Here is a 20356-nt window from a genome sequence, read left to right on the forward strand (position 1 = left end):
AAATATCCCGTGATTTAAAGACATGTTGTAAATATGCAGAAGAGGGTGTTCAATAATATCGTAGACACTTTTTACGGTAATCGCGCTAATGTCACCAAGCCTGGGTTTTTATTTTGTTCTAGGGAACTAAAGGCGTATTTTATGCTCTTCCATTACGAGATAATTTGTTTCTAAATATGATTTAAAACTTGTTTTTCAAGGAGTTACTTTGTCAGCAAGTTTTTTCCCAATTTTTTTAAGAAATTGTTACATTTTAGTTTAGGGAACATCTTAGTTGTATCTTTTTTGATTCCTGTAACCTCCGTGTTTTTTAAGTGTTACCGATATTATTATCTAATAAATTGCAATAATAATTTTTTTTTTATTGTTTCTTTAAAGTTTCAAATAAATTTTTATATTGTTTATATATTATATAATATTGTTTATATATTTTTTTATTTTTATTGGTCTTTTTTTTCAGAAACTTTTCATAGAGTTTTTTTTTTTTTAGAAGATTTGATAAGCCCATTTGCCATCCTAGGACTTTGTAAGTTTTGACATTAGTTTTCCTTTCAATCTTTGGAAACATTACTTCGTACAGTCTTAAAAATGTGTTTGAATGATATCGTCAGCCGTATTTGTGTTTTTGCAATTTGTAATCTGACCCCAGTTTTCTTTTAATTAGCCGCTTCGAAACTTAGTTATATTTTTTACATTTATTTGTCTTTTAATTACAGTTATTGTTTCTTTTTCTTTTCTTTTTTATTGTTGAAATGGCTTAACGAAAAAAAAAATTGGAAAGTGGTCACTTGTGTCAGATCTTATTATTCGGCTTTGAATGTTGCACTTTATAGAATTGTTTGTAAAGATGTTATCAATAAGGGTTGCGGTTTGTCGAGTTACACGTGTCGGCTTATTTATTAAAGGTACTATGTTTACTGAAGGAGGTTATTTAGAAATCGTTCGGTAGTATTATTAAGTTTTATTTTTAAAAAATCCATATTAAAATCTCCCATTATGTATATTTGCTTGTGTTTAGTTAGTTTTATATAATGAGTTAAATGCTTTTCAAAAGATTTTATATTGTTACCAGATGGTCTATATATTGCAATTATAAACGTGTTTGTTTCATCTTGGTTTATTAATTCAACCGTAAAAAGTTTGCAGATTGCGTTTTAGTACACTCAAGTGTTCTAGCTTTTTGAATTGAAGAGTAATTTGAAAATTTGAGTTTAAGACATCATTGTCTCTACACCATGTTTCTATAAAACATATTACCTTAAATTTGTTATTTATGTCATGTAATATCGCTTTAAAGTTTTAAAATTTTTTACTCATGCTGCGTTTGTTTAAGGTCAGCGCTGAGAAAGCAGATTGTGACGCTTTTATAAAACAAGATGCTTTCTTATTACTATAATAATTAGAGTTAAATTTTAAGTTTTCAGAAATCTTTTTGTCCGGGTTATTAGTACTATTCAGTAAAAGAGTGTTTTCAATATCAAAATTTTCAAAATATAGTGTTTCAGTTGTTTTGTCTGTCGATGCCATAATAAATATTTGCAACCGAAACATAAAAATATACGAAACTTTATAACAATAATAATAAAAAAAGCAACTTTTTTTAGATATTGTTTAATTTATTAATTTTGTCATACCTGACAATGACGTTTTTGTCGTTTTGTTTCCTTCGTTTTACTCCCAAAAACAATTTCTTTCTAATGATCGCTGTTCCCTGTGAATTGTCTTCATTTACATATATATTAAGACCCTTCTGTCGATTCGTTTCTTTTAAAATTTTAGATTTATCCTTGTACCTAAATAGCTTCATTGCAATTGTTCTAGATCTTTTTTTTTACTCCTGTACGATGTGCCCTTTCGATCTCAGTTCCTTCAACGGGTAACTTTTCAGATAAGAACTTCAGGATCTTTTCTTCCCATGTTTCATTTTTACTTTCAGGTATGCTGTCAATTATTAGGTTGTTTCGTCTTGACCTATCTTCAGCTATTCTGGACTTTTAGCTGATTATTTTGATCATCTTTCATTGGTATCTTTAGCGCATTTGAATTTTGTCTCTATTATTTGTTCTTGAAAACTTATGTCTTCTTTTAGGTCTTGCATGTCTTTTTCTATTATTTTTGTTTTTGAATGGCTATCCAATGTTTTACTTTCAACAGTATCCAAACGTGCATTGAATATTTCTAAATTTGCACTTACGATATCAACAAAAACATTCTCCTGCTGTTTCCGCAATATTTCCATTTCTTTTTTATATTCATTAAACATTACCGTAAGCAGTTCTTTATTTTTTTAACTGTAACTGTAACTGCCATGTTCAATTTTATCAGTATATGCAGATAAGAAATTTCTTTTTATAATTTGTTTTTTGTGTTTTTTTTTCAATTTGACTTATTGTAAAAAAAAACGCGTCCGTTCGCCGCTCGAGCGTGTTTCTATTTTTTATTGGATCCTTTATCTAGTACTGTGTTGTAGAATATAAATAGTAAAGACAATAAGTGAAAAAAAGTTTAAAGTAAATTGAGCAGTTGTGGCGCAGTGGTTAGAGTGCTTGCTTTAGATGCAAAAGATCTTTGGCTCGAAGCTCTGGGCACATTTTATGTAATTTAAAATAATTTAATTTTAGGCCTCCATGCCTATAGTTAGTAAAATTAAAATTAATTATGTAGTTATAATTAATGTATGTAATTAGTTTAAAGGTAAAAAAAAAAGAAGGTGATTTAAGGGTGTTTTGAAAGAGTGTTAATAGTAGAATTGATACTATTCCCGTCAAAATATCAATTTAATAACATTAAGAAGAAGTTTCATTCACCAAGCATTTTGAGGATATTTTACCTAGTACTGTGTCGGGGAATAATAAAAGTAAAGACGATAAGTGAAAAAAAAAGTTTATAGTAAATTGACCAGTCGTGGCGCAGTGGTTAGAGCGCTTGCATTAGATGCAAAAGATCCAGGGTTTGAAGCTCTAGACACATTTTAGGTAATTTAAAATAATTTAATTTGAGGCCTCCGTGTCTAGAGTTAATAAAAATAAAACTAATTATACGAAATTACACGTTTTTTATAGGAATCAAGAAATTTTCAAAATAAAAAATATCGAAGAAGTTAAATCCAAATTGTTTATCAAGTCTTATAGTTAAAATCAATTATTTATAGTTAAAAATGCTTTTGTCATACTTCTATGTGCCTTTCATTATCTGATATAAGCATATAAAGAAGTCATAGCCAAACTTTGTTGATTGAATTATTTTTAAATTTGATTTACTTCAAATGCTAATGTATTTTTATTGCGCTTAATTTGTATTTTTTTATTAATAAAGTCTATTTTTAAAATGGTATAGTAAAGTTTAAAAATAATATTTTAAATATTTTTGCCCTTTAACTTATCTTGTCAATGACAACATTAAATTTGTGAGTCAACTTAGATTTTATGTTCAGAAAACATTAAACTTTTGACCCAACTTCAATAATATAATTCTAAAACTGATTTTTTCTTTGTTATAGGATTATTATTAATAATTATTGAGTTGACGTGACGAGAATTGTTCAATGTCTTTACAAGGAGAATAGAAAACGTCTTGTAAAAAACTTGGAAACGTGAAAACAGTGTAAAAAACCTGGAAACGTGAAAACAGTGTAAAAAACCTGGAAACGTGAAAACAGTGTAAAAAACCTGGAAACGTGAAAACACGCCGGAACTCAAATTTACTGTATAAAATCATACATAAAAGTTTCTGCATTTTATGTAGAAACATGTATGTATGATGTGTTTTATATAAGAAATTTGTTTTACTTTGAAAACTGTTTGCAATATTATTTAAAAAAAAATATTGCAAACATTTTTTTATATTTACCGAATTGCAAGAACGAACATTTACCGAAATGCAAGAACGAGTATCAGAGATATCTTCGGGACCAACGTTTGGCAACATTACACATGGTCACTGTAGTATAATATGGGAATATAAGAAATTATCTAACCATATAAAGAATAAGAAATTGTGATTCAAATTGTAATTAGTTAATAAGATAAAAAACGAACCTAAAAACTTCTTCTTTTCGTATGCTAAATCGAAACTAAAATTAAACTCGAGTGTCAATTCAATACAAGACAAACAACAGCAATTTAATCACCAAAAAACGGCAATAGCTAATATATTTAACGAATACTTTTCAATCAGTCTTTACAAATAATATAACTAATGAGCTTCCTGAATTTGAGAACCGTTCCTTAAGTCAAGCAAACGATAGCGCAAATCTTCCATTTTGTTAAACCAAAATATTAAAGAAACTAGAAAAGTTTATTATTTGCAAATCGATCTGAACTGATGGCGTTAAGAGTCTGCATATCGTAACGGGTACATCAGTACGAACCGATAATTTGAAACAATGACCATATGAAACGATAACGATATCAAACGATATGAGTTTGTCTACGAAACGATAACTTACCGTTTGAAACTAACTGACTGGTAATTTATCGGTTGAAACGATAATATTGGCTTTTTTTTTTATCGGTTTATCGGAATACATAAAAATAACGAGAGAAACCGAAAAACAATGAAATATAAAATATGGATATTTTTTACAATATTCCAATTTTTTTTTCAAAAAAAATGCCAAACTTTAGTTCAAATATATTATGAATCTTCAAGTCGAGTCAAGATGTCGTTTTGCCTATCTTTACCAGTTTTACAAGTTAATACTTCCCAATTGTATATATTATTTAGATGTCTAACTTCACAAAAATTCCGTAAGAAAAAGTGAAGCAAGATAATAAAGTTTTTAATGCCGGTAGCCATTTTGTTTAAACTGACAATACTCCATTTTTGTTTTACTTTGATTTATCATTGCGTCATTTCAGGCTGGCAAAACAAACCTAGCTGGGCAAAAATTTGCTTCACTGCGGAAGCGCAAGTTAATCATCTAGTTAATAGATATCATTGATCCTTCTAGACCAATTAAATAGGATGTCAGCTGAAAACTTTGTTGATCAGCAAAAGTCAAAAATGTCGGGAATACTGTCTTCAAAATGTAATTAGCGTGTTAATGTATGTAAGGTAATAATGTGTGTCGGTGTTAACGCATGTAAGGTCTTAATGTATTTAATGTGTCAAAATGGCGCGGTTGTAAAACTGCATAAAAAGGGATTGTAATTTGTAAATTATATGATTCGTAGTCAGATGGGAAAAAACATTTTTGGGGAAAAGTTAGTTGGACAGAATTATTGTCCAGATTCTTTTTTTTTTTTTGTGAAGCAAAAGATTCTTTTTCTTATTTAGTTTAGAAGTTTGATGTTATTAGTCAGTTGCATCATGCCGCGTCCAAGAACGGAAATCTGGAACTTCTTTGAAGAAGAAGTGACTCAAAGTGCAACTGGTTAAAGAGTCGTCCAAGCAAAGGGCAAGCTCTGTCCGGCAGTTGTCAAGGTTGCAGGTCATAACATTTCTGGGATGAGGTCCCATCTTTTTAGAAAGCACCCAGTTGAATTTTCCCAGATTGAATAAGACAAGTCAGAGAAGAAAAGGAAGGCTGATGTTACTTTTAATGAGCTAGAACAAGTATTATACAACAGTTGTGAAAAAAAAGTTTTAAATTGAGTATTTCTATATTTAGTTTGTTTAAAATTTAAATACTACAATGTATTACAGGCTTTAGCTGCTTTACAGCGTGTACATTGTAATGTAAAAATTTTACAACTTTTTTTTAATTTTACAGATATACGACGAGGATGAGTTCTATGAAAAGGATCATGGAGACAAGGTTCCTCTGGTCATGGACAGAAGAGTAAAGTCAAGAAAACTGGGCAGTCTATCAAAGGCCAATTAGAACAAAAAGATTGATGCTTGGCTAAAATATAAACCACAAGACAGAGATCAACTTCGAGGTGATTTGGAAATTAGGAAGTTTTTCGCCAGATACAACTTACCATTTAGCATTGTTGAGCATGAAGGCTTCCAGGATCTGATTGCTTATTTCAACCCAAAGATGCTGATCAAGTCTGCCTTAACATACTCACTTTATAAGTAAGATATATAATTTATTTTACTTTTGGTTAAGTTAATAATTTTGGGATGGTTTTATTTGGTTTACGAGCGGAACAGCTTTAAAGAACTTGTATAAGTTTTAAATCAAACTTAAAATCCCAAACCCCTTAATCTTAATTGCAATGAAAATGACGCCATAAGTCCCATGACGCCATTATTGCATTATTGTTGTTTCTTATTAAGTTAGTACCTCCCTTTTTAATTTTAAAATCGTTAGCTTCTAGACCTGTCCGCGCCAATTTTTTTGTTAGTTTTTTTAAATAACTATAAATTAGTGTAAACAACAGTTTTTTAATTTGTTTTTTCTTCTTTTAGGTTGCCATTAGTTTACAAAAACGTGAAAGCAGCAGTGAATCAAGTTCTGGAGAAAAAGTTGCCAAAAATTCCCGGATTCGCCATTTCTTCTGACATGTGGCAAAGTCGGAATAATGACGCCTATCAAGCCATCACCTGCCACTTCATCAATGAAGACTTCAACCACCGGATGTTTGTTATTGGTCTGTCACCCATTTCTGGACGCCATACTGCAGATGCTTTGCCAACAGACTGGATCAGTAAGCAAATTTTTATAGAAGTTTTTTTAACTAAGTATAGTAGTACTTACACTAATACTTTAACTTACTATTACTAAATAAGCTAATTACGTAGTACTTGTTGATTTGTTGTTGTACAAATTTTTATACAATTTAAAATATTAGTAATATTACCCGTTACATATAATATTTTTATACGTTTAGTAATAATTTTATAATATAATATTATAACTAAAGTTATTAAATTGTTATATGTAAATTTTAATTTGTAAAATACTTATTCTTTTTTTTTTAATTTTCAGAAATGTCTCAGAGATTTCCGGAAATGCCGGAGACAGCTGTTGTTTGTGTTCGTGACTCAGCTTCCAACATGAAGGCAGCCATCCCTAAATGCAAGTTTGTTGACGAGTCTCTGCTCTGCGATGATCACCTTTTGAACTTATTTGTGGAAGGTGCAATTAAAGAAGCCAAGTCAGTGGAAGGTTTGGATCTGGAGTCAGCCATTAAAAAAGCCACAGAACTGTTATCTCTATGCCACAAGTCCTCTTTGTCAGAACAGCTAATCAAGAAGGAGATTCAAAGCATGTTGGATGACAACGACATAGTTAACAAGGAGGAGTTAGAGCGTGTGAAAATTATCTCATCTTTCTAAACCCGCTGGAACTCCACATTAATGATGATTGACAGTACTGTAAGGATAAGAAGACCTTTGAGCTCAATCAGGGATAACCCAGGTTCTGACCCAAACAAACTTGCGCCCGCTATTCCCAGTGAGGATGAGTTTGACCTCTTTGATAAAATTTTGCCAATTTTAAGGAAAATCTTGGACATTTTGGAAAGCTTTTCCGCTGACAAGAAAGTCTCCATTCACAGAGTTATCTTTCATCTGTATGGATTGAAATACCGACTTTAGCAAGCTATTTGTGGTAGTCTGTCTCCTACTGCTGAGATGTTTTACCAAAAACTAGTTAAATCCATTGATTTCCATTTTCCAGAATCTGGAGCAACCAACCTTCACTATTTAGTCGCCAACTTGCTAAATCCTCTGTACAAGGGTAAGGCTTTGAAAAAGATTGGTGGATTTGATGAGGCCTATGACGCTCTTATTACAAAATCTCAGAATTATCAAGAATGGATCCAGGCAACACATGAGATGGAAGCCAAGAAACTCGAAGAGACAAGATCTCAAGGTTCCCAACCTGATGACAACCCTTTCTTTGATTTGGCTAGTGAAATCCTATTTAGAGTTACCTCCGCCACACCTGTCCATAATTGGTAGAAACTACTTTGAAGCCCTCCAGAAAAACTTTTTGGAGGGATGATTTTGGTATTATTCCTGATCACAAAAATGTAAAATTTGAAATCATCTGTAACCGTCCATGGAAGAAAATTTGTTTTGAAGAATTTCTCTGTTTTAAGATAATTTAAAACAATGGTTTAATATCTCATTTGCATTTTTGCAGCATTTTAAGATAAAATAGCAATCAAATACTTAAATAAATACTCAAATAACAATTTTTTTTGCAATAATTTTAGCTTTCCTGGAATTTAAAATATTTAAAAGTCAACAAAATTTTTTTCGGGAAATAGCAAATTCTCTGATACTTTACCTTTAGAATTAGACCTTTATTGAGCAAAATTTTGTTAAAAGTCTTAGAAAAATGCCAAACTCAAAGAAAACTCATGAAGACTGTAGAAAAACAGTTTGTATCTTTTGCTTGAGAAAATGTACAAGAGAGTTGAACAATCAATTGATCAATACAATTGAAACTGTGCTCCAAATGAAACTTGACATATCAGACTCTAGAGTTCCAAAAGGGATTTGTGACACATGCAGGATTGCTCTTGGAAAGAAGAAAAATGGTGAGAATGTTTCATTTCCTCTTTTGTTTCAATTTGAAACTATAAAAGTCAGACCTTCAACTCGGGAACGGGAACTCTGAACATTCACAGTCTTCTTCAAACCAAAAAAGATGTTCAGAGTACTTGTCAATTCTTGGAAAAGGAATATCACATAACTGCTCTGACTTCTCATTTCGTGAAAACATGAAAAAACTAGCAATGAGTACATAAATTTATGCTAAAATTACTATTGTGTTATGTACAAGCTTTAAGACTAAGCATTCTTATCCTTAGTTTACTATTTTAAGAAATCACAGACACGTTATCCAAAAGCCCCTTGTAAAAAGAGATATGTTTGTTAGTTATCTCTTATAATAAAATAAAAGATTAGTTAGTGTTTAATGTACCCTTAAATTTGAGATAGGGCAATGTTTGAATAAGTACAAAATTTATTTTGTTGCATGATAAAGTACACCAAACAAACTTACACAAAGTTTTTTAGCTCTTTACCTTTGTTTTAATCTAGTTATGTACACATATGATAATATTTATGTTTAAATATAAACTTTCAAATTTGAATGCTCTAGAAAATCAAAATAAACAGAATGCTTTCATTTTCTCTCTATTGTGTAGGATGTAATTTTCAAATCAAATTTTCTTCCAAGGACTGTTACAGATGATTTCAAATTTTACATTTTTGTGATCAGGAATATTACAAAAATCATCCCTCAAAAGGGTTTTCTGGAGGGCTTTAAAGTAGTTTCTACCAATTTTGGACAGGTGTGCCGCCCCAGGTGATTAGCCTTCCATTACTATTAAGTAATGGAAGACTAATCACCTGTTGGTCCTTCAGAAGTCCAAAACATCGAATCCAGTCACTGGATTGGATGTTTTGGACTTCTGAAGGACCAACAAACACAAGTTTCAATTGTTGGCAGAATCTGCAAGAAAATGACTTTGTGCGCCTGCATCTTGTGCTTCGTCAGAAAGAGCTTTTAGTGCTGGAGGTGCTATTGTCTCCTACAAACGAACCAAGTTGCAACCAGAACAAGTAGAAAAACTCCTGTACATCCAGCAAAACTATGGCAAAGTCAAAATCAAGATCATCGGCTTGCTCTTCTGCTGAAGAACAAACCGATGAAGCTACTGCCCTTGAAGGACCAGCCTCTCTGTTTCCTGCTACCTCTCGTGCCAGTACTCCAAATGTGGTTGATCTGGCAGTTGAAGACAATGATTAGTTTGGAACTTTAGGCAGAGACAAAAATTCAGAAATTTTTATGAATTTATATTTCCTTAAGTTAAATGAATTATGAAATAGAACAATGTATCTTTTCATATTGTTTCATATCGGTATTTAACGGTTACTCTCGTTTGAAAAAGTCAGTCACTATTTTCCAAATTGACCGCCAGGTTAAAATTCTCCCCGCTCCTGATTTTTTTATATTTAATCAATCATATGCATTAGAAAATACAATATATGTTGTCAGAAAAATCTTAACTAAGTGCTAAGTATGCATATTTACAAAATTAAAACGCATAATTTTTGGCTTTTTTTCTTCCAAAGTTTTAAGAGTCAGCCATTATGGTAATCAAAATAACCCATTTACGGCTGCTTTTTAGATAAAAAGTATAATTTTCTAACATGGCAGCAAACTTTAAATTATCTACTTATACAGTTTGCCTGATAAATAAAGGTATCAGATCAAAATCTCTAACGCCCATATCACCCTCAGTATGTGAGAAAATTCAAGAATATATTTGGCTAAATTTTGATTCTGATCTTAAATTTTGACCTTCACTAGTGTGTTCCCACTGCAGAAGAAACATGTTTAGTCTGAACAAAGGTGAAACTGCATATCTTTCCAGCTGGTTAGGGGGTGTATCAAAGATACTTTAATATATACATATATGTATATATATATATATATATATATATATATATATATATATATATATATATATATATATATATATATATATATATATATATATATATATATATATATGTATATATATATATATATATATATATATATATATATATATATATATATACATATATATATATATACATATATATATATATATATATATATATATATATATATATATAAACGAAACGAACTATACTACCACAGCAAACAGTTCAGGAGTCTGGAGTCATCGCATGCCATGACATGAGCAATCAGCTGACAGGTGACAGCACACAGGCAGAATTTCGTTGACAAGTACCATTTTGCAGTGGATAAAACAAGTGCAACTTTTTTGGTTTGTTTCATTTTCTTAAGTCTGGTCCGTGTTAACGTCACGGAAGTTTTTTAATAGTTAAAGGAAGTATCCAGAAGTTTCCAGAAGTTTCCAGAAGCATGCAGAAGCTTCCAGAAGTTTCCAGAAGAAGCATCTGGAAGCATCTAGTAGCATCCAGAAACATTCAGAAGCATCCAGACGCATCCAGAAGCTTCCAGAAGCATCAAAAAGAAGCATCTAGAATCTTCTAGAACAGGTTCACACAGGTTCATTTTACTATATAAGAGACATGTAAATCGACATGTAATTCAGTCAGTATATGAAAGTCAATCAGTCAGTATTATCAAGACAGTTTATCGAAGTGAGTTTAATCAAAGTGGTTTATCGAAGAACATCAATACAAGAAGTGAAATACAACAAGTGTTTCATTACATCAATACAGTCCACATCCAACCAAGACGTTGTGTTCCACAGAGCATTATTGTATCATCCACAAGGTAAATGTAACACTTTTAGCCTTGAGAAGCGTGATTATTTATTTTTATTATTTTTATGACTTCAAGTGCAAAAATGGCTTCCGACAGTCTTGGGTTGGAACTAAGAAAGAAAATTATTGGCGATTACGTAAGTGGAATGTCAAAAAAAAGTATTTGTGATAAATATCGCGTGAAAAAATGGACCGTATCAAGACTATGTTCCAAATATCGTTCTACGGGAAAGTTGGCAGCAGATAACAAAGGTGGAAGACCGCGTTCCAACATTTCTAGAAAGGATTCTATGATCGTCAGATCCGTCAAGAAGGATCCCTGGATATCATCAGTCGAGATACAAAAGCAATTAGAGCTTCCTGTATCGGACCGAACAATCAGACGACGTGCTGTTGAAACCGGATTGTTTTCTCGACGGCCTGCAAAGAAACCGCTGATTTCACTAAAAAACCAGAAGAAAAGACTCCTGTTTGCTACATCTCATATTGACTGGAATGTGCAGAAATGGCGAACTGTCCTGTTCAGTGATGAATCGAAGTTCAACATCATTGGGAGCGATGGCATTTGCCGTGTACGTCAACCGGCCGGGTAAACGCCTCGATTTACGTTACTGCCATTAGACCGTGAAGCATGGCGGAGGCAATGTAATGGTCTGGGGGTGTTTTTCTGCTAACGGTCTAGGTCCAATACATCGAAACGATAGAATAACGGACCGTTTCATGTATAAAAATATCCTGAAAGATGTTGTGTTACCTCATACTGAATGGAATATGCCAATAAAACGGGTTTTTCAGCAAGACAATGATACGAAACACACTGCAAAATTAGTCAAGCAGTGGTTTCAAGACAACCACTTTTCGGTGATGGATTGGCCGCCTCAATCTCCGGATCTCAACCCTATTGAGAACTTGTGGGAGATCGTCAACCACAGAATTAATCGTGAAGGTGTTCGTAATAAGGATTAACTGTTCGAACAAATCCAAAAGGCCTGGGCAGCGATTCCACAAAGATGCAAGGCTGTCATTGACATCAAACGATTCGTTACAAAGTATAGATAGCGAAGTACAGCTTGGTCAACATTTTGTCGAGTTGCACTTGTTTTGTCCAGAAGGAAATCAACTTTTTTTAATACTTTTGATTAATTTATTAATTTTCGTGTACAAATAATGAACTTTGTGATGAATAAAACTTGAAGAACTTTGTCTCTAAACAGTTACATAGTTATTTCTCTAAATTGAAAAAATGCAGCACTTTTATATAAAGAAACTAAATTAGCATTATTTGGTTGCACTCGTTTTGTTCGATACTGTATATATATATATATATATATATATATATATATATATATATATATATATATATATATATATATATATATATATATATATATATATATATATAACGTATTTCAGATAAATAGGAGTACTATTAGGCAAACCTCTTTACTACTATGTATCCAGACAAATGTTGAGCCATATTCAAAAACTTTAAATGTGGCTAAAAAAATCTGTGGACTCAGCTATTTAAATCTAAGTATGGATTGATTATGTTTATGATTTTATAATTTAGAAATAAGATTAAAATAAGATTAGTTAAAACATTTTTTCTCTTTTTGTTATTTTACAGTTTGATTCAATAGACTTTTTATTGTTTTTATTTATTTCAAAAATTGTTATAAAATTCTTACTATTAATTTTGAATAGAAGAGCTTCTCATGATTGTTGCAAAAGTAAAGTTGTAAGGAATATCATAGATATTAGTGAATCACTTGGAGATAAACATGCAGAACAAGTAGCATCGGGATTGTTAAAGTGTAAAATAAAACGTGAAAGCATTGTAAGTGGAGAGCAGTTCAAGATGTCTATGGAAATCTTCTCTCTGTTACAGTTAGAGTGAATAAAATTAAGTCCAAAAGAAAGAAAATCATATCCCATTCCAAACTATTATGGAGCTATCAAATATATTAGAACTTTCTAAAAATAAAACAAAAAAACTATGTTCTACTTTACGCAGGAATCTAACAAGTGCTGTAGAATCGAGCATTAATGTTAAAATGACTGAATTGCAGGAAACTCTAAATATCTTTAGATGGTGGTCAAAACCTCCTAAAAGTTGTTGTTTATGTTTTCGAAAATTATTGGCACCTCTTCAACTTAAAGAAATGAATTTCAGAATGGTATTTGATCTAAAGTGTGCAAACAGTGTTTTCGGACTTTCAAGTCACTCTGGCAAATATGCCTGTTTGTATTGTGAAGGAGAATGCTCCCTTGAAGCAGGGAAACTAAGAACGTTGGGCTTTATAGACTTATGCTATGATCAATATGTATATGATGGAAGAAAAAGATTGAAAATGCATGAATACAAAAATGTAATAAATCCTCGTTTAATTTACTTAAAAGAAGATCAAGAAACTTTTCTTGAACACATTGTTCCTCGATCTGAGCTTCACATTATAATGGGAGTTGTGGATAAACTCTATACTTTGCTTTCATATGTTTGGCCAGCTTTTCAAAGCTGGTTGAAAACACATTACATATTAATGAGAGGATACCATGGTGTAGGTTTAGATGGAAACAATGCTAATAGATTTATGTCCCTGTTAGTTATTTTGGAGAAGGATGTTACCTTAACTATAGCAATCAATATTTTGCCAATAATTAATTGTTTACGGAAGTTTTCATTAGTGAAATTAGTTGTGTTTGGTTTGGAAATGGGTACAGATATTTCTGTTAAAATTGAAGATTTCAAAAGTTCATTTTCTAGCATTCAACTATATACAAAAGATGTGTTTGGCTATGACTTGACAGTTTCATGGAAAATACATATTTTAGTGTGTCACATTCTCTCCTTTGTAGAATACAATAATTAGCTTAGATAACTATGCAAAACAATGTGGTGAATCTGTTCATCACAAATTTAAAAAAACTTGGATGAACCATAAAAGAAACATCTGCTGTAGTAAATTTTAATTTAAGCAAACATTTACCTTAATATCATTTGTGATAAAAATGTATTTATATTATAGCTTAAATAAATATGAATGGGTTATTTTGACAACCATAATGGCTGGCTTTATTTAAACTTTGGAAGAAAAAAAGCTAAAAATTATGCGTTAATTTTGAAAATATACATATTTAGCACATAGGTCAGATTTTTCTGACAACATATATTTTTTTTATTAATGCATATGATTGATTAAATGTAAAAAAATCAGGAGTGGGGAGAGTTTCAACATGGCGTTCAATTCGGAGAACAGTGAAGTAACGATATGCTTTTTTCAAGTTGAAAAATCATACGATATTATCGGTTTATAACGATATTTTATTGTTATGTTATTGTATGCATTTCCAAAGACCCTTATCGTATCGTTAGAGTTATCGGCATTTTTTCAAAATCCAATTATCGTATCGTTATAATATCGTTTTAAAATAATAACGATACGCAGACCCTTAGATGGCGTAAGTCCGTACGTTCTAAAAAACTGCGCAACGTCATTTTGTATTCCACTAAAAATAATTTTCATGAAAATTTTTAATTCAAGTTCATTACAAAGGCAATGGAGCCAGGCAAACGTTACGCCACTATACAAAAGCGATAGTCGACTTGCTGCAAGTAATTACGGGGCAATTTCGCTCAGATTAGTCTTAAGTAAATTAATGGAAAGTGATTTTTAATGACTTCATGATGAAACATCTGATAACAAATAATCTTATCTCGTCACAACAACATGGTTTTGTACCAAAAAAAGCTGTTCCACAAATTTGCTTAAAGCTGTTCTTTGTTAGTACAGCCTTAAATAAAAAACATCCAGTCGACGTCCTATTTACTGATTTCGCGAAAGTATTCGACACTGTATCGCATGAACACATTATCCATAAAATTAAATCGAACGATTTTAATAATAAACTTGCTGCATGGATAAAATCTTTCTTAAGTAACAGACCACGAGTTGTACTTGGTGAAAACCAGTCTGACTGGAATCCAATTAGAAGTGGTGTAATACAAGGATCAGTACTTGGACCGCCTTTAAACACAATATTCATAAATGACCTTCCTTGTCAACTTTTCCACGTAATAAAAATATACGCCGACGATAGTATAACTCTTGCTGAGCTGGACGAAATCAAAATACTAAGAAACGAATTACAGAATGATATTGATAGAATAGCTAAATGGTGTCACGTGTGGAAGATGAAACTTAATATAAGTAAATGTAAAATGATGTATTTTGGTAAGTACAATCAAAAAAAAAATTATACTATCTTTGACTACGATCATAACATAAGAATTCGAATTGAAGGCTCAGATTTAGAAAAAGATCTAGGCGTTATGACATCTACTAATGGAAAATACGGCCAACATTAATTACTGCGCCAGCAGAATGCTTGGTTTAATTAAACACACATTTGAGTTCTACACCACCTCAATTGCTGAAATTTCGTATAATCTGAAATCCATCAAAGAAATACGATATTGAAGCTCTTGAAAAAGTTCAAAGAAGCGCAATTCGAACAAGAGGCCTCCCACATATAAGTTATGAATTACGATTTAAATGGTTTTTGCAACGCTCGTAGGCTAAGAGAAGATTTAATCGAGCGCTTTAAAATTGTCCACAGTTTCATACAAGTTAAGTATGAAACTGTGGACAATTTTAAATAAAACCTGATGAGTTAATGGAGCAACCTGCATACAGAAGAAATCCCATTCGATTGAAAAAGGAATTTAAGAAAGTTGCCCATTAAGAGAGAATTTCATTCTTGATAGAATAGCCACTGTATGGAATCACCTTTTTACGTCTATCGTGCTATCTAAACCAGCGAAGACATTCAACAAACGATCAGATGAATATAGTGAAAGCGAATATAAAGTCACCGGCTGATATAGAGTATGCTTATTTACACGCTCTCGTTTAACATGATAAACATTTAAATTATTTTGATTGTTATTTTGTTAAATTTCAGCAATAAAAAGTTATTATCATTATTATTATTATTATATTTAAATATATCGAAATTATAAACAAGATTAAAAAAAAAAAAAAAGAATTTGAGTTTTCTGAGACGATCGCCCAGGAAAAAAAGTTCTATAGAATCTATAAACATTTTAAACATATGGCATAGAACCCATAGAATAAAATTTATATAGAATCTTTATTAATTTTTATAGAAACTATATTAACCTATAACCTATCGACCTTATTTTCGTATAGAAAAAAAAGTTTTATAGCAATTTCTATAGATATTTATAGATATACTATAAAAATTCTATAGAATTTCTTTAGGCCATAGGTTTTAATAGTATATAGAAATTCCATAGAAATTTTTTTCGTGGACACTAAGACTTGCATAAATAAACTTTAAAAAACAAAAAGCTTTAAAGAAACTTTAAACACTTTAAAAAGTATTAGTTTTGAAGCACGGTTGTACTTTTCTACGGTAGCAAATAAAAAGTTGAAACAAAAAAAAATCAAGGACTTCAAACACAAAGGCCTTTACAAACATATTATTTTGGTTCATATGGTCCTTCTGCAATAAGGCGCTTAAAATCAATGCAATCTCTTATCCAACTTGCAGTAACAACATGTGGTTTTTTCTGTAAATTTCGTATAAGTTGCCGAATGTTAACTAATGTTTCCGGATCACTAAAAAGATTCAAAATAATTTTAAAGTAATAACAACAGCATTTTTTTTGCATTTGAAAAAGGAAACAAACTTGAGGATTTTTTATTTTATTTAAAAAAGCATTTATTTTTCAACACTAGTTTTTTTTTTAGTTTAAATGGAGTACATGAAGCAGTGTGGTTCCAGAGCTTTGTTTAATCAAGAACGTATTAAACGCATTGATTAAAAACCAAGATATCCCCGCTATCAATTTTTATAAATGTGACGTGACGCAAAACAAGTTGCGTCACGTGGAAATACTTTTATTTAATTATTGCACCTATCCTAGGGGTCGTCTATAAATTACGTCTCGCTTTAGGAGGGAGAGGAAGGGGGGGGGGGGAAGAAGTAGTGGTTTTGCGACGACTCATACGGAACTTTGTTACTAAAGAATTACGATCTTGCACAGTGGGCCAGTAGGTGACAAAATTGAAAAAATTTTAGTTGTCTAACCTTGAAAACTTATTTAATTTTAGTATTTATATATATTAGGAGAAATTTATTGATAATTTATTTATATTAAATCGCTTAGTTACCAGGACTCATTTAAATATTGAAATTAAAAAAAAAAATTATAAATAAGTAATTGACAGTGACATCAACGTTGTGTTATATTTCAATTACACGTACATTTTTGAAAGAAAAAATTAGTACATGTTATTCTAGAGCATTTAGAGATAAGAAAAACCAATACGTGAAATAAATTTGTCATACCATGTTATCTCAGTTATACTTTGAAAATCATAGATTAAAAAAAAAATTCCTTAATGAATTTATTTTTTGCCGCACTATAACTAATAATTACCACAATTTGCCATGTACTGTCTTATATTTATTTGAGCTATATGATGCTTCAATCGAGTTTTAATTGATTGCTCGTCTTCTTAAATCCCCGTTCAGATTTTATATATGTTTTAACTTGGTTGCTATGGTACTAAATTTTGCATAGCAACAACTCATTTTTACATTAACGTTGTTTAAACAGTATTTTATTTGCGCTAAGTACACAATATTGGGGGTATGTGTTAAAATGAGATTCACAATTCTTATGAGGTTAATTTTTTTTAGTTGCCATGGATACCTTACCTTGCATAGCATAGCAACAACATATTTTCGGTAGTTGTTAGTAATTTAATTACTAACACTAACAGTAATTTAACTATTTTTAATTTTAGTTACTAACATTGTAGCAACTTTATTACTAACAAGAATTAGTTGTCCACGCGGCATATATATTGTAACATTAAACTTTTAAATACAAAATACTTGTTACAATAATTATTTAGATATGATTTTATTAAACTTAGACATTCATCATTTTCTCCAAAAAAATAATCTTAGTATTTCAAAACAAAATATTACTGAAGATATATTAAAATTTATTCAGCCAAAATTTGCTGAATTTAAAGACGTTGATTTTAGACATTTTAGACTGTTCAACGATTTGTTTATTTGTATAAAAAGAGTGGAAATCTGCAAACTATACTGTCAAAAATTTTGAAAAGAAGTTTGTGAACTGGCTTAATGAATATTTAATTGTCAGAAAAAAAGACAATAAACCAACTGCAAGTAGACGTGGTCGAAAACCAGTTGCATTTGATAATAGTTCTAATAAAACTAAAAAACGGCGTGTATCTTGTTTAATTAAATCTCATTCATCCAATGAATTATTTTTTGCTGCTAATAAAAAATTTAGAGATGAATCTATTGTTATTGCTGTCAAAAACGTTTTAAATATTTCAAATACAGATAAAGCAACTAAATATTCAGCAGACGAAGCACTGGCTTTAATAATTGATGCAAGTCTGACAAAAGCTTCCTATCAATTGATTAGAAGCGGAGTTTTGGAGAAAGAATATAACATCTACCCCGCCTACAATGATGTCAGAGATGCAAAATTGAAATGTTATCCTGCAAATATAACAGTGGAGGACTATTCAGCTTCAGTTCCCATAAAAGATTTAATGATTCATACTTTGCAAAGAATCTGTGCAGTTCAGGAACCTGTGCTAAGGCACTTGATATTGAACAACAAAGCAATAAAAACAATGACATTCACGTGTAAGGCTGGTTTTGATGGTGGTACTGACCAAAGCATTTATAAACAAGTTTTATCAAAACCTGACATTAACAGAGATTTAAAGCGTGAAGAATCATTATTTATTACTTGTCTTGTCCCATTCTATGAATGAAGAAGATCCGTATATTAAAAGTGAGATAGAAAGCTTGGGTATGATTTTATTAGAGGTTTGCGGATCTTCTATTGAAGTGAATTGTTATTGAACTTATAATGATTGGTCGGAAGGTTCAAACGACATTATCTGAAAAAACTAACTCATACCAATGCTGTTCAGTGTGTGGTGTCTCTCCAAAAAATATGAATAGTCTTGATATCCTTAATATATATATATATATATATATATATATATATATATATATATATATATATATATATATATATATATATATATATATATATATATTATATACTATAACAGAGAGTTCAAATATAGCCTTTCCAGTCTTCATGCATGGATTCGATTTTTTGAGATGGTATTGCACATTGCATATAAAAAAGAAACAAGAGGCAAGCAAGATCTAAAGAACACAAAGAAAAGGCATCTGTAGCTAAACAAAAGATTCAGACTGATTTTATGAACAAAATGGGAGTTGTTGTTGATTTCCCTAAAAGCGATGATTCTAGAACAAGCAAAGATGGCAATACCTCAAGGCGTGCTTTTGCAGCATATGAAAAAACAGCTGAAATTCTGAATATTGATCAAAACCTTATATTTAGATTATACATTATCTTGGTAACGCTCTCTTGAGGATATGAAATAGACTGCTTAAAATTTAAAGATTATTGTTTTGAAACTGTTAGACTATATGTGTCTCTTTATCCATGATATTACATGGCTCAATTAGTTCACAAAGTATTGATACATGGACATGACATAATTAAAAACCTTACATTACCCATCGGACTTATGTCAGAGCTCAAGAAACTAAAAATAAAGACTTCAAATCTTATCGCGAAATTTCAGCCGAAAAACATCCAGAAGAGCAACAAATACTGATCTTATCAATAGACTACTAGTTTCCAGTGATCCTGTTATTTCATCACTGCGTAAATCAATATCACACCAAACAAATCATGAAGCATTTCCTTCAGATGTTTTTCAATTACTTAAACAATCTTCAAACGATATAATTAATTAAATACTCAATTGTTATTCTATATAAGTGGGTCAAATATCCGATAAAATATTCAAATATCAATTTACCACATTGTAATTAAGGAAAGTATCCGGTAACTAAGCAATATAAGTATCCATAGCAACTAAATTTAAAAAAATTATCACTTTTGTAAGAAGTGTGATCTCATATTGGTACTCATGCCAAATTTAGTGAATATAGCACTCATAAAATATCTGCAGATAACAAAAATAGGTTTTTTAAAAACGAAATAAAAAAAAATATTACCTTCATAAAAAGCGCAGACATCATTGGTACTCATACTAATTTTAGTGAATATAGCCCTAAT

General features: G+C 30.9%; 1 protein-coding gene across 1 annotated transcript in view; it reads right to left on the reverse strand.

Moving 5' to 3' along the window:
* Nucleotides 1–16602: 16602 nt before the first annotated feature.
* The window catches only part of LOC100212302 (DNA ligase 4), a 76813-nt gene continuing 73059 nt past the window's right edge, over nt 16603–20356 (reverse strand). The window contains exon 19 of the mRNA XM_065800256.1: nt 16603–16793. Within this exon, the coding sequence (XP_065656328.1) occupies nt 16655–16793 (139 nt within the window). The 3' untranslated portion in view covers nt 16603–16654. The remainder of the gene's footprint in view (nt 16794–20356) is intronic.

Source organism: Hydra vulgaris, chromosome 06 (genome assembly GCF_038396675.1).
Source record: "Hydra vulgaris chromosome 06, alternate assembly HydraT2T_AEP".
Classification (NCBI taxonomy): domain Eukaryota; kingdom Metazoa; phylum Cnidaria; class Hydrozoa; order Anthoathecata; family Hydridae; genus Hydra; species Hydra vulgaris.